At 39.2% G+C, this 14,188-nt stretch overlaps 1 protein-coding gene across 1 annotated transcript in view; it reads left to right on the forward strand.

Annotated features, from left to right (window-relative positions):
• Positions 1 to 3,699: 3,699 nt before the first annotated feature.
• EFCAB13 (EF-hand calcium binding domain 13) overlaps positions 3,700 to 14,188 on the forward strand; it is a 240,572-nt gene continuing 230,083 nt past the window's right edge. Inside the window, exons 1-2 of the mRNA XM_074020056.1 lie at positions 3,700 to 4,632; positions 10,815 to 10,975. Coding sequence (XP_073876157.1) covers positions 4,603 to 4,632; positions 10,815 to 10,975 — 191 coding nt within the window. The 5' untranslated portion in view covers positions 3,700 to 4,602. The remainder of the gene's footprint in view (positions 4,633 to 10,814; positions 10,976 to 14,188) is intronic.

The raw sequence follows: 14,188 nt of genomic DNA on the forward strand, positions 1-14,188 counted from the left end.
ACTGCTAAGAGTAAATTTCAAATGTCTCACCATAAAAAACGTTAAATGAGGTGATGGGTATGTTAAGCTTGACTTAGTCATTTCATATTACATACATATATTAAAATATCACATTGTACCCCATTAAATATTTACAATTATGATTTGTCTATATATTTAATAAATAAAAATCAAAACAAAATATTAAAGAATGCCTACAAAGCAAGGTTTAAGATATAAATGAACACAGTAGTATCACGGAAGGGATTAAATATTGTAATATTTATTGAGCACTACGTATATATTTTTGAACTCCCACAACCCTGGAAGAATGAGAAAATCGAAACTCAGCATAAATATTTTGCCCAACTGCATACAATAAATACATAGGAAAAACAAACACAGAATAAAACCAAACCCACCAAATTATCTCTTTCAAAAGGAAACGACAGTCTCCTAAAAGGCAACCCGAGACAAATTTCAGCAAAGCCGTGGGACACATGGCCTTCGAGCTGCTGTCCATTATTGAGTAGCAGAAGCCAGGAAGGATGGAACGTTTTAGAAGAAAGGGGTCGGGGGTCGGGGTGTTCAAAGGATGGACTGAAGATAAAATTGAACTGGGGGTCAGACCATGGCGGGATAGCGCACCGGAGAATGAACAGCAGTTAGGGAAGAGTGGCGAGCGGGTGGCAAGCACGGAGGGCGGAGTCGAGGCCCGGGCTGCGGGAGGAAAGCGCACGGACAGGAGCCCCCGCCGCTCGAGTGCAGCGCCCGGCGGCCAGCCTCGTGAGGTCACAGGCCCTTATGAGGTGGGGCAGGCGGGCGCGGCCGCAGCGCCTTTCAGTCGGCGAGGAGGCGGTGTTGAGTTCAGCCGCTCCCCCACGGCCCCGGAGCCCCTGGGCGGTAGCGGTGGCCGTGACAGCACCGGCTCCACGGCCGCTAGGGTCCTGTGCCAGCTCCGACCGGGGCGCTCGGTGGGCGGAGCGTCGGGCTCGGTCAGGTGACCGCGGGGGCGGGGCCGCGCTGCGCGGGAGCCTGAGAAGGCTGCGGAGCGAGAGCCGCGCCTCCGGAGGGGACCCAGGGGCTGACCGCAGAGAGCGCGGGGGCCTGGAGACAAGAGGGAGGGAGGGCAGCTTGGGCCGGTAGTGGGACCCTCGGGGGACAGAGGTGGGGAGGGGAGGCGAGACCCGCTGAGGAGTTGGGAGGGGAGCCTTCGAGGTGGAGAGTGGAGAATGCAGTAGGGTGCGAGGGAGGAAGGCGAACAGTGGTGGGGCTGGGTGAAGGAAGGTTCCCGAAAGGAACCGTGAGGGGACCGAGTGGGACAAAGGAGCAGAGTGAAGGGTGACTGGGACTGATCAGGTGGTTCCTCAGAAATGGTGGTCGTTGTAGAAGGCTGGCGGTCCCGGGTGTTGGTTCACTTCCCTGCTCCTTCAGCGTGAGGCAGAGACCTCTATTAGGGCACCCATTTCCATCCTGCGGGTCGTTCGCGCACTAGCTTACAGGTCCTCTTTCTTCCCGTAGAAGTCGTTGGCTTCATAAGGCCAGGGTCTATGGGAAGCCACCTCAGCGCGGGTTCTTGGAAGAGGTGGAGGTTCATTCAACGTTTGTTACACAAATACGAAAACAGGGTGATGAGTGTTTGAACGTTCGTGAATGGCAGTGGCTGCGATGGAGTTGTGTATGCAGTTGGTGTTAATGACGTTTTCAGTCCCTCTAGCGAGGGAAAAGCGAGCGAGTGGGGCGGCTTGTGAGGGAAATGTGGCATGAAAGAGGAAAGTATTTTGTGAAGGGATGTCATACAGAGTCACACTTCAGTGAAGCCGCCTTTGTTTTTCTCATCTTAAATCGTCACAGCCCCATTTTCCCCTCAGTTACTACCTTATTTCTCTTAATAGCATAACTCTCTCTCTCTATATATATATTTGTTGTTGTTGTTGTTCATTGCTGTATTCCTAGAGCCTGGGAGAGAACCTAGTTCATACTAAGCATGCAGACATATACGTTGAATTCATGGATAGAAAGGTGAATGGATAGATGACTGGAGAAGAGGGATACGACTTCCTCCATTTCTCTTGATTTGTTCCTGCAAATTCACAGATAGAAGATAGGATTGAAACAGCTGAGAAACAATTATATTGTCAGAGTTACAGGAAATAGACTTTCTAAGTTAATTTTTTCTTTTAAGTTTGGAGAGGCTTATGCGGTACCTGATTCATCCAGCAAATTAAGACCTGCCAACTTTTTTATAATCTGGTCAATAAATTACAGAACAATTGTTCCTTTCAAGATTTATTCAAAACGTATCAACTCTGCTTAATTAAGCACTCTGATGATTTAAGAACTCTTGGTGAGCGGCTGGGCGCAGTGGCTCACGCCTGTAATCCCAGCACTTTGGAAGGCTGAGACGGGCGGATCACGAGGTCAAGAGATCGAGACCATCCCGGCTAACACAGTGAAACCCCGTCTCTACTAAAAATATAAAAAAATTAGCCGGCTGTGGTGGCGGGTGCCTGTAGTCCCAGCTACTCGGGAGGCTGAGGCAGGAGGATGGCATGAACCCGGGAGGCAGAGCTTGCAGTGAGCCGAGATCAAGCCACTGCACTCCAGCCTGGGTGACAGAGCGAGACTCCGTCTCAAAAAAAACCCCAAAAAACAAAAAACAAGAACTCTTGATGAGTAGCTTAGTAGGAAGGGAATTAGTTCATTCATCCCTCTCTCCCTCTCTTTTCCCCTCCCTCCATCCCTTCCCTCCTTTCCTTTACTCTTTCCTTCATTGTATATATACCATTGTATTTGATACTATGAGAAATAATTTTAAGAATGATAAGTTACCAGTCCCAGTTCTTTATAAATTTGGCTATAGTTGGTATAGGAGCTATACATATGAAAATTAAATACAAATACAAGGCAAATGATTACTGTCAGTTAAATAGTGAAGACAAGAATAGTGAAGACATTAAGTGCTGTGCACAGTAGTTTAGGGGTAAAGATTCAACTGGTTGGAGAAGATCTAGAAGAGATTACATAGGATGGGTTACTGGGGAGACCTGCATGTTTTTCAGATATTTTCTGAGATGGGTAGTTTCAATGTGCTTCTATTTTATTTTAACATATTTTGAATTCCAGGAATGTTGGACATATCACATTGAAAAATAATGACTATTAACATACATCAGAAATAAATAAAAATGATTTTAAGTACTCTGTCTTCGTTAGAATATTAATACTTGCAGCTAAACTTTACAAGAAAAAGACATGATTATAACTAGCAGTGTAATATAATGTAATATGGCTGGCACTGTGATAAATTAGCTCATCCAATGTAACTCAGATGTGAGTTGAAAATGTGAAAATTTGAGGAATTTCTAAGTGTTGGTTATCACTTTTGCATAATGTGATAGTCTTTGGTTTGAAGTGAGGCTACACCATCTTTTCTTTCTTTTTGTTTTTGATTCAGTCTTGCACCCAGGTTGGAGTGCAGTGGTGTGATCTTGGCCCACTGCAATCTCTACCTCCCGGCTTCAAGCAGTTCTGTGCCTCAGCCTCCTGAGTAGCTGGGATTATAGGCGCGTGCCACCACACTCGGCTAATTTTTGTATTTTTAGTGGAGATGGGGTTTCATCATCTTGGCCAGGCTGGTCTTGAACTCCTGACCTCGTGATCCATCTCCCTTGGCCTCCCAAAGTGCTGGGATTACAGGTGTGAGTCACCATGCCTGGCTTTTTTTTTTTTTTTTTTTTTGAGATGGTCTTGCTGTATATCCCAGGCTGGAGTGCAGGGGGGCGATCTTGGCTCACTGCAATCTCCAGCTCCCGGATACAAGCGAGTCTCCTGCCTCAGCCTCCTGAGTAGCTGGGATTACAGGCGCATGTCACCACCCCCAACTAATTGATTTGTATTTTTATTAGTGACAGAGTTTCACCATGTTGGCCAGGATGGTCTCGATTTCTTGACCTCGTGATCCGCCCGCCTCAGCCTCCCAAAGTGCTGGGATTACAGACGTGAGCCACCGCACCTGGCCTACAACATCTTTTGTTTGCAGTAGCATTGTTTTGAGAGGCAATGTTCTATGGGACTGAAGACCACAGGCTTGGAGTTAAATTGTCTGAATTCAAATTCTGTCTCCACTATTTGCTGGCTGTGTGATCTTGGGAAACTTGATCTCTTCAAGTCTTTATCATATTTAGCACACAGTGAGCATGCAGTAACATGGGTGATTACTACTGTCTTAGCAGTTCTGCTTCTCAGGGTTTATTTAAATAAACAGATGTACTTGGATTTCTTTGCTTTGTATGCCATTTGAAACTGGATTTCTCCTCATACCACAAAAGATAAAGTTAAGGAACTGGATGATCTGTGATTTATAGTCTACTAACTGCTTTTTCTAGTGTTTGCCCACATATCTGTGTTGGTGAAATACTGTGTATCATACCCTAAGTCAGTGTTACATTGAAGAGATAACTTCAGGTAGGTAAATATAATTGCTTAAGTGTCCTAAACAAGCATATGATTTTTTCTTTCTCTTTTTTTTTTGGCAGGAAATCCTTTTGTACTATTGCTCATTCATACTTGTTCATCAAAGCCTGGATTCTTTAAGGACAGAATTTACCTCTAAACAGAAAGATGGAAACTAACATACATTTATTCTGCCAGGTATTTAAAACAGTTTCTAAAGATTTCTTCTTTTTAAAATTAGTTTATATTACCTCATATCTATGATCAGTAAGCAAATTCATAGAGTAATAGTTATAAGGAACTGGCTGAATAACTGAGATGACTTTTGAGTCATTTTAGTGAACATATATTGAACTCCCATCCCAACAACCCATATAATACTGAGAGATCTTCTGTGGTGTACAATGAGAGTATTTTGGTGGATAAGTTTTGTGGAGATCAAAAGGGTTAAACTTACATGAGAGGTTGTAGATAATGTAATTAATGATGTGAGAGTATAACCAAAAAATAATGTAGAGGACATCAAATTTCTTTAGCCATCTTATCTGTGCTTCAGATTTTTATGCCCTTCTGTCTTTTTAGATGCCTCTGCCTCTTTTTTTTTTTTTGCTAGTATTCTGTCAAATAAGACAAATTTTTTCAAATAAAAACAAATCTGGACTTAGTAAGCAGAGACTTTATTCAAAATAATTATTGCAAGGGAAGAAAGGGACTATTGAAATTGGAAGAGGAGGAGGACTATTGCAATGGGAAGAATGCTGTGACTCTAAGATCTGCAGGTGTCTCAAGGGTTGGGCAGGAGTTTTATAGAGAGAGGCTGGAAAGAACCAGGTGTGGGGAAACGGGATGAAACAGTAGAATGATTATATAAGTAAATTGGAGAGTATTTTATCATGAAGTCAGTCTATTTTGTTCTGATTATCAGTGGGGATAAAACAATTCAGCTAATAATTTATGATGCAAAGAAAGGGAATTTTGAGGGCGTGTGTCTTGCATTGTCATAAGTAAACAAGGGGGGCATTCCAGAGTCTTACCTAAGTCATATGGGGAGGGGTGGTTTACAGTAAGCCATTTTCCAGAACACAAAAGGGTGGGGGGATTCCTTTAACCCTCACTGTTTTCTGGGAGTTTAGGGCTCAAGTGAAATTCAGCATTGTCAATTGAGAGTCCTAATCTTTTAAATTTATCCTTGTAGAAGATCTGACGCTACTGTGTAAAACATATACCTATAATATAGTCTGAAAAATAATCTCAGAGACTTGAAAAGTGCTGAGATATGTACTTTATATCACATATATACACATATATACATTTAAAGTTTACCTTTTTATACTTACTACTTTGTTGATTTTGCCCTTATAAAATGATTTTGAAGATGAATTCTTAAAAATTAATATTAAAGTATCATACCAGTTTGTTTTCCTTAGACTGTGTAATTTATACTTCCCAGATGGCTTACCTTTTACTACAGTGTTTCCAAGATTCTTTTCTTCTTCTGTGTCAAAACCTTCTCCTCACTCTTCGTTTTCATTCACTTGGCCTTTGGTAACAGGTTTTTCTGTCTTTTTAGATTTCCTACCCCTTTTCCCCCTCTGCTTTCTATTTTGGGTCATTTTTTTCAATCTCTTTAGGAATCCGTTCATCATTTGTAATACACATCTCATCAAGGCAGCAAATCGAATTGCCTTTTTGAAACAATCTAAAGGTATGCCTTTGTTATAAGACAAATGATGCAGAGTCTAAAAGTCACTGAAATAGTTCTGCTAATTTCCATCCTGTGGAAATAGAGATTCTCTCTAAACTTTCTTGGTAATCTTTATAAATTGTCTGTGTGATCTTCAGGGTCAACTTTGGGTTCAGAGGCTCAGGACTAATACACCTTTGATCGACTGGATGCTGCCAGGTGTCTTAAGCAAACAGCCAAATTTCAGGAGAGAATATTTCCAACTGCATTCCTCTTTTTCTAAACATGTTTATTGTCACCAAGTGGTGAAGTCTGGGCTTTTAGTGTACCTGTTACCTGAATAGTATATGTTGTACCCAACAGGTAGTTTTTCATCCTTCACTTCCCTGCCCCCTCTCCACTTCTGAATCTCTATCACTCTATATGCCTTTTTGGATCCATAGCTTAGCTCCCATTTATAAATGAGAATATGTGGCATTTGTTTTTTTGTTCCTGAGTTACTTCACTTAGGATAATGGCCTCCAGTTTCATCCAAGTTGCTGCAAAAGACATTATTTTGTTCTTTTTTATGGATGAGTAGTATTCCATAGTATATATACCACATTTTCTTTAACCTCTCATCAGTTGATGGACACTTAGGTTGGTTCCATACCTTTGGTATTGTGAATTGTGCTGAGATAAACATATATGTTAGGTGTTTTTGTTTTTGTTTTTTTCTGATACAATGACTTTTTTTTTCCCTTTGGGTAGGTACCCAGTAGTGGGATTGCTGGATTGAATGATAGATCAACCTTTATTTATTTGAGAAATCTCCATATTGTTTTCTGTGGAAATTATGCTAATTTACATTCCCACTAGCAGCATATAAATTTTCCCTTTTCATTCCATCTGCACCAACATCTATTGTTTTTTGACTTGTTAATAATGGCCATTCTGGCTGGGGTAAGGTGATATCTCACTGTGGTTTTAATTTGCATTTCCCTGGTGATTGGTGATGTTGAGCATTTTTCATATATTTGTTGACTGTATATCTTCTTTTGAGAAATATCTGTTCAGGTTATTTTCCCATTTTTTAATGGGAGTACTTGTGGTTTTTCTGCTGATTTGTTTGAATTCCTTGTAAATTCTATATATTAGTCCTTTGTTGGATGTATAGTGTGCAAATATTTTCTCCCATTCTGTTGGTTGTCTGTTTACTGTGTTGATTATTATTTTTGCCCTAAAATCCTCTGTGCTTTAGCTATTTACTTCTCCTTCCCCCATCTCCTGGCAAACACTGGTTTTTTTACCATCTCCATAGTTTTGCCTTTTCCAGAATGTTGTATAGTTGGAGTTATACAATATGGAACCATTCAGGTCGGGCTTTTTTCACTTAATGTGCGTTTAAAGTTTTAAAATGTATTTTCAAGACCTGATAGATCGTTTCTTTTTAGCACTAAATAATATCCCATTCTCTACATTTAACACAGTTTACTTATTAATTACTGAAGGACATCTTGATTGCTTTCAAGTTTTGGTAATTATGAGTACAGCTGCTATAAACATCCAATTGTAGGTTTTTATGTGGAAATAAAGTTTCAACTTGTTTGAGTAAATACCAACAAGTACAATAGTTAAATTGTATGGTAAAAGCATGTTTAGTTTTGTAAGAAACTGCCAAACTGTCTTCCAAAGTGGTCGTACCATTTTGCATTCCCATCGGCAATGATGAGAGTTCTTGCTTCACATCCTTGCCAGCATTTGTTGTTGTCAGTGTTTTGGATTATTGCCATTCTTTTTCCTTAATTGAGTTTTTTATTATTATTTTAAATTGACAAATAATAATTGTGTGTATTTATGGGGCATAATGTAGTATTTTGATCTATGTATACATTATAGAAATAGTTGATCTAGCTATTAACATATTCATTACCAACTTATTTTTTTGTGGTAAGAACATAAACAATATTTTAGTGATTTGATTTTGAAGTATATATTATTTATTAACCATGTTCACCATACAATGCATTAGATCACTAAAAGTTGTTCCTCCAGTCTAACTGAAACTCTGTACCCTTTGATCAATGTCTTCCCATTCCCCATCCCTCTTCCTCCTTCAAACCTCTCCACCCCACAACCTCTGATAACCATCCTTCTACTCCCTGTTTCTATGAGAACAACATTTTTAGATTTCACATGTAAGTGAGATCATATAGTGTTTGTCTTTCTGTGCCTCTTATTTTGCTTAGCATAATGTCTTCCAGTTCTATCCATGTTATGGTAAATGACAGAGTTTCCTTCTTTTTAAAAGCTGTATAGTATTCATTTGTGTATATTCACCACATTTTCTTCATGTATCCATTTGTTGATGGACACTTAGGTTATTTTATATCTTGGCTATTGTGAATAATGCTGAAATGAATATGGGAGTTGAAATGAATAATTTCAATTCCTTTGGATATGTACCCAGAAATGGGATTGCTGGATCATGTGGTAATTCTGTTTTTAGGTTTTGAGGAACCTCCATACTGTTTTCTAGAATGGCTGTACTAACATTCATACCAACAGTGTGCAGATGTTCCCTTTTCTCCACATCCTTGCCAACACTTGTTTCCTTTGTCTTTTTGATAATAGCTATTCTAACAGAATATCTAACAGAATAGTGTGAGATGGTATCTCATTGTGGTTTTATTTTGCATTTCCCTAATAATTAGTGATATTGAGCATTTTTTCACAAACCTGTAGGCCATTTGTATGTCTTCTTTTGAGAATGTCTGTTCAGATCCTTCACACATTTTTTAATTGGATAGTTTGTTTTCTTGCTTGAATTGAGTTCCCTATGTAATCTGGGTATAAACCCCTTAACCCCTTAACAGATGTAGGGTTTGCAAATATTTTCTCCCCTTCTGTGGGTTGTTTCTCCCCTGTTGATTGTTTCCCTTGCTGTATAGAAGCTTTTTAGTTTCATATAATCCCATTTTCCATTTTTGCTTTTGTTGCCTGTGCTTATAGAGTCTTATCCAACAAATCATTCCCCAGACCAATGTGGTAGAGCTTTTCCCCCATCTTCTTGTAACTTTACAGTTTTAGGTCTTGTGTTTAAATATTTAATGCATTTTAAATTTATTTTTGTATATGGTGTGAGATGATGTCCCAATTTCATTTTTCTTCAGGGGATATCCAGTTTTCCCAATGCCATTTATTGAAGAGACTGTTCTTTCCCCATTGTATGTACTTGGCACCTTTGTTGAAAATCAGCTGAATGTAAATATTTGGAAAATTTCTAGGCTTTCTATCCTGTCCTATTGGTTGGTGTGTCTGTTTTTATGCCAGTAACATTCTGTTTTGATTACTATAGCTTTATAATTGTTTTGAAATTAGGAAGTGTGATGCCTCCAACTTTGTTCTTTTTGCTTAAAATTCCTTTGGCTGTATGGGGTATTTTCTGGTTCCATATGAATTTTGGAATTTTTTGATTTCTGTGAAAAATGACATTGGAATTTTGAGAGAAATTGCATTGAATCTGTGAAATGCATTGGATAGTATGGACATTTAAACAATATTAATTTTTTGAATCCATGAACTTGGGCTATTTTCTCATTTATTTGTGTCTTCTTCAGTTTCTTTTATCAAAGTTTTATGGTTTTTTTTGTTAAAATTTCATCATTCTAACAGGTCTATAATGGTGTTTCCTTTTAATTTGCAGTTCCCTAATCCCATTATAATTTTGAGCTTCTTTTCATGTCATTATTTACCATGTTTGTGTACATCTTCTTTGGTGAGGTATCTGTTCAAGTCTTTAGCTCATTTTAAAATTGAGTTCTTTTTTATTATGTTTTAAGAGTTCTTTGTATATTTTGGATAACAGTTATTTATCAGATATGTCTTTTGAAAACATTTTCTCCCAGTCTGTGACTTCTCCTTCCATTGTCTTGATATGGTGTCTTTCACAGAGCAGAAGCTTTTAATTTAAATGAAGTTTAACTTACTGATTATTTTTTTCATGGATCATGGCTTTGGTTTGTATCTAAAATCGAGTTAATTTTTATAATAAAAATACTACTTTGCAAAGAGTATGATAAACTTTTGTACCTTGCTTGGCAAAGAGTATGATAATCTTTTGTACCTTGATACCTTAAGAGCTGGATCCAGGCCGGGAGAGGTAGCTCATGCCTGTAGTCCTAGCACATTGGGAGGCTGAGGTGGGAGGACTGCTTGAGCTCAGAAGTTTGAGACCAGCCTTGGCAATGTAGAGAGACCTCATCTCTACAAATAATAAAAAAATTAGCCAGGCGTGATGGTGCATGTCTGTGGTCTCAGCTTCTCAGGAGGCTGAGGTGGGAGAATTGCTTGAGCCTGGGAGGTCAAGGCAGCAGTGAGCCATGATTGCACTACTGCACTCCACTCTAGGCAACAAAAAGAGACGCTGTCTCAAAAAAAGAAAAATTGCTAGATTAAATAACTGTTAGATATATTAATACATGATGTTCATTTTATAGCTGTATAGTGCACTATGGAAAATTGGAGTTATTTAGAGTATGTACTGAATCTGGAAAAATAATACACTAGTGAGTAAAACCTTTTTCATCAAAATTCTCTTCGGTAGCACTATTTGAGAAAGAATATCGATCTAAAATGAATGATTTGACCCAGAATTTCATATTTAATATGTATGTGCAAAGATGACATGCTTGATTGTAGCTCTTATATTCCCCAGGCAGAGGAAAATATTGACTTCTTAGATGATGGCTCTAATTCTTTTGCAACTGGCTTGCCATCAGGAACTATTAACCACAAGAAATACATCAAGTTTTCTAAAACAATAGAGAAGAAAATGTCACCGGAAGTTAGGAGTTTGAGCCCAGAATATAAAAAAATGTAAGTTAAAAACTCTGAACTTACTTTATTGAATTATTCTTTTGCAAGTTAAGAGTGCCAAAACGTAGCTTATGTGTTCTCATAATGTACCGTGTGTATAGGATCATACATATTTGTGGTCATTCTTTCAGTAGCATAATTTTAACTCCTAAATAGCTGTTCTTACATTTTTTCTGACTTCTCTCGCAACCATGTGGAAGTCTATAGGCTTCCATGTTGTCTAAGTCGGTTCTCACATTGTTTTAAAGAACTACTTGAGACTAGGTAATTTATAAAGAAAAGAGGTTTAATTGCTCATGGTTCTGCAGACATTACAGGAAGCAAGACTGGGGAAGCCTCAGGAAACTTAGAGTCATGGTGGAAGGGGACGGGGGAGCAAGCACACCTTCACAAGGCCAGCAGGAGAGAGAATGAAGGGGGAAGTGCCACATACTTTTAAACAAACAGATTTCATGAGAACTCACTCAGTATCATGAGAACAGCAAGTGGGAAATCTGCCTCCATGATCCAGTCACTTCCTACCAGGTCTCTCCCCCAACATTGGGGATTACAATTCAACTTGAGATTTGGGTAGGGACACAGAGTCAAACTGTATCACATGTGGAAGCCTATAAGGAAGCTATAAGCTAACTGGAATCATAGGATTCTAGTTAGAGGAGAACAATTATCCATATGTCTGTTAAGTTTGTCTTAAAGAGAATTTAAGAAGGAAACAGAAGGTTCTTTCCTCTTGGCTTGACTTTGTGCCTTCCATGAAATTAAGATATTTGAATCTTTTTTTTTTTTTTTAGATAGCGTCTCACTCTGTCACCCAGGCTGGAGTGCAGTGGTGCAACCATGGCTCACTGCAACCTTCACCTCCTGGGTTCAAGTGATTCTTCTGCCTCAGCCTCCTGAATAGCTGGGACTACAGGTGCACGCCATCACACTCGGCCTTTTTTTTTTTTTTTTGAGATGGAATCTCACTCTGTTGCCCAGGCTGGAGTGCAGTGGCACGATCTTGGCTCACCGAAAGCTCCACCTCCCGGGTTCAAGCCATTCTCCTGCCTCAGCCTCCCGAGTAGCTGGGATTACAGGCGATCACTACCATGTGTGGCTAATTTTTTGTATTTTTAGTAGAGACGGGTTTTCCCTGTATTAGCCATAATGGTCTCGATCTCCTGACCTTGTGATCCGCCTACCTCGGCCTCCCAAAGTGCTGGGATTACAGGCATTGAGCCACTGCGCCTGGCCAAGCTATTTGAATCTTTTAGCAGTTCTTTCTTGTATGCTGCATTGCCTGGTTGCCTTTTGTTAGTTATAGAAGTTCTAGCATTTTATATGCATGTAGGAGAAATGCTCAATCTGTATTTATTATTATTTATAAAATGACTGAAAAATAAAAAAAGTACAAAAGCCTCTGGGAAAACATTCAGAGCTTATGTCACTTTATCTTTAACTAAATGCTCATCTTACCTGTTGGTGAAACTGGAAATTACCTACACATTATGATTGGAGAGGCACCTAAATAAAAATCTCCTCTACCTTCCAGAAATCTGTATTTCACTTTTATTTAATCTAACGTTTTCACCACTACTTCTGTTTGGTAGATGGTAAAAGATGAAGCAATTATTTCTAGAAGACTACGATAAAACTTGTTACCTAGGAAGAAAAGGAAGGTCGTGGAAGCATCCCTTTATCTTCTTCCATTAGCATTGTTCAAGATAGGTTAGCACTGTGGAAAGCACATGCCTCAAAAGAATGGGGTACAGTGCGTGTTTTCCCTTGTAAGTGCGAGCGAAACAATGGGTACACATGGACATACAGAGTAGAATAATAGACATTGGGACTACAAAAGGGAGGAGGGGTGAGGGTTGAATTTTGTGCTGGGTACACTGAAAGCCTAAACTCACCACAATGCCTATGTGCATGTGAGAAATCTGCACTTGCGCCCTCTAAATATATAAAAATAAAAAAAAATTAAAAATGGGGTACGGGACAAATGTTTTTACTTATTCATTAGGTATACCAAATCATCCTTATTCTATGAAATGTGTGAAGCAGCTCATAATTAAAAAATACACTTATACTTTTGTTTACCTAAATAAGGAAACTGAGGCAAAATTAATATAAGTAGAGAGTTTATTTGGGTCCAGGTTGAGGACTGCAGCCTGGGAAACACTTGGGAGGTACTCTGGAGAACAAAGGAGAGGTTCAAGTTTTTAAGAAAAAAGGTACCAATCAGGAGATGGGTTGATTACAAAAGTTGTTTTTCAGGAATTCTCACTGGTTTACAGAAATAACATTGATTAGTGATTGGCTATACAGTGCTGAACTGTAATGTATGAATTATGGTATCCAGTGTATGGCATTGTTAGGTTAATTTGTGGCTACTTGGTGACAGTCTAGAGTCCACATAGCAGGCAACTTTGAAATAATTGCTTAGCTCAAGGGGATGTGAGACAGTGACTGCTATCTCATTTTAATGCCTCTTTGGGCCTGATAATTTAAAGAGGCCTTACATTCATCAGATTAAAATTTTATTTTCTTTATCATTTTTTGAAAAAAGGTGAAAGATCAAAAGTCATGTAATGGAGTGGAAGTCATGATTATACTAGAAATAAGAAGGCTCAACTTCAATAAGGATATATGGGGTATATAAAGCACCAGTAAACTGCAAGTTGCAATTCATTAATGGGTCATGAAATCAGTTTAGGAGGTCACTACTAGTTTTTTTTTTTTTTTTCTTTTTTGAGGAAGGAGTTTACTCTGTCACCCTGACTGGAGTGCAGTGGCATGATCATAGCTCATCACAGCCTGGACCTCCTGGGCTTAAGGGATTCTCCTGCCTCAGACTCCTGAGTAGCTAGGATTACAGGTGTGCACCACCACGCCTGGCTAATTTTTAAATTTTTTGGAGAGGTGGGGTCTCACTATATTGCCCAGGCTGGTCTTGAACTCCTGGCCTGAAGCAGTCCTCCCAGTTTGGCCTCCCAAAGTGCTGGGATTACAGGTGAGAGCCACTGCAGCTGGTTTACTACTAGTTTTTTTTTTTTTTTTTTCCCAATAAATAAGTTAGAATAGAATTGAAAACATTAGAGTGCTTTTCCCTCCTCCTCTCTCTCCCTTGCTTTCTACTGCACCTCTTCTCTCTGTGTATGTATATTGTACCTCAATAGAAAATGTACTTTTGACTGTAGGTCATAGGCAAAATAGTTGAAAGTCCTTGCTTTG

This window comes from Macaca fascicularis, chromosome 16 (genome assembly GCF_037993035.2).
Source record: "Macaca fascicularis isolate 582-1 chromosome 16, T2T-MFA8v1.1".
NCBI lineage: Eukaryota > Metazoa > Chordata > Mammalia > Primates > Cercopithecidae > Macaca > Macaca fascicularis.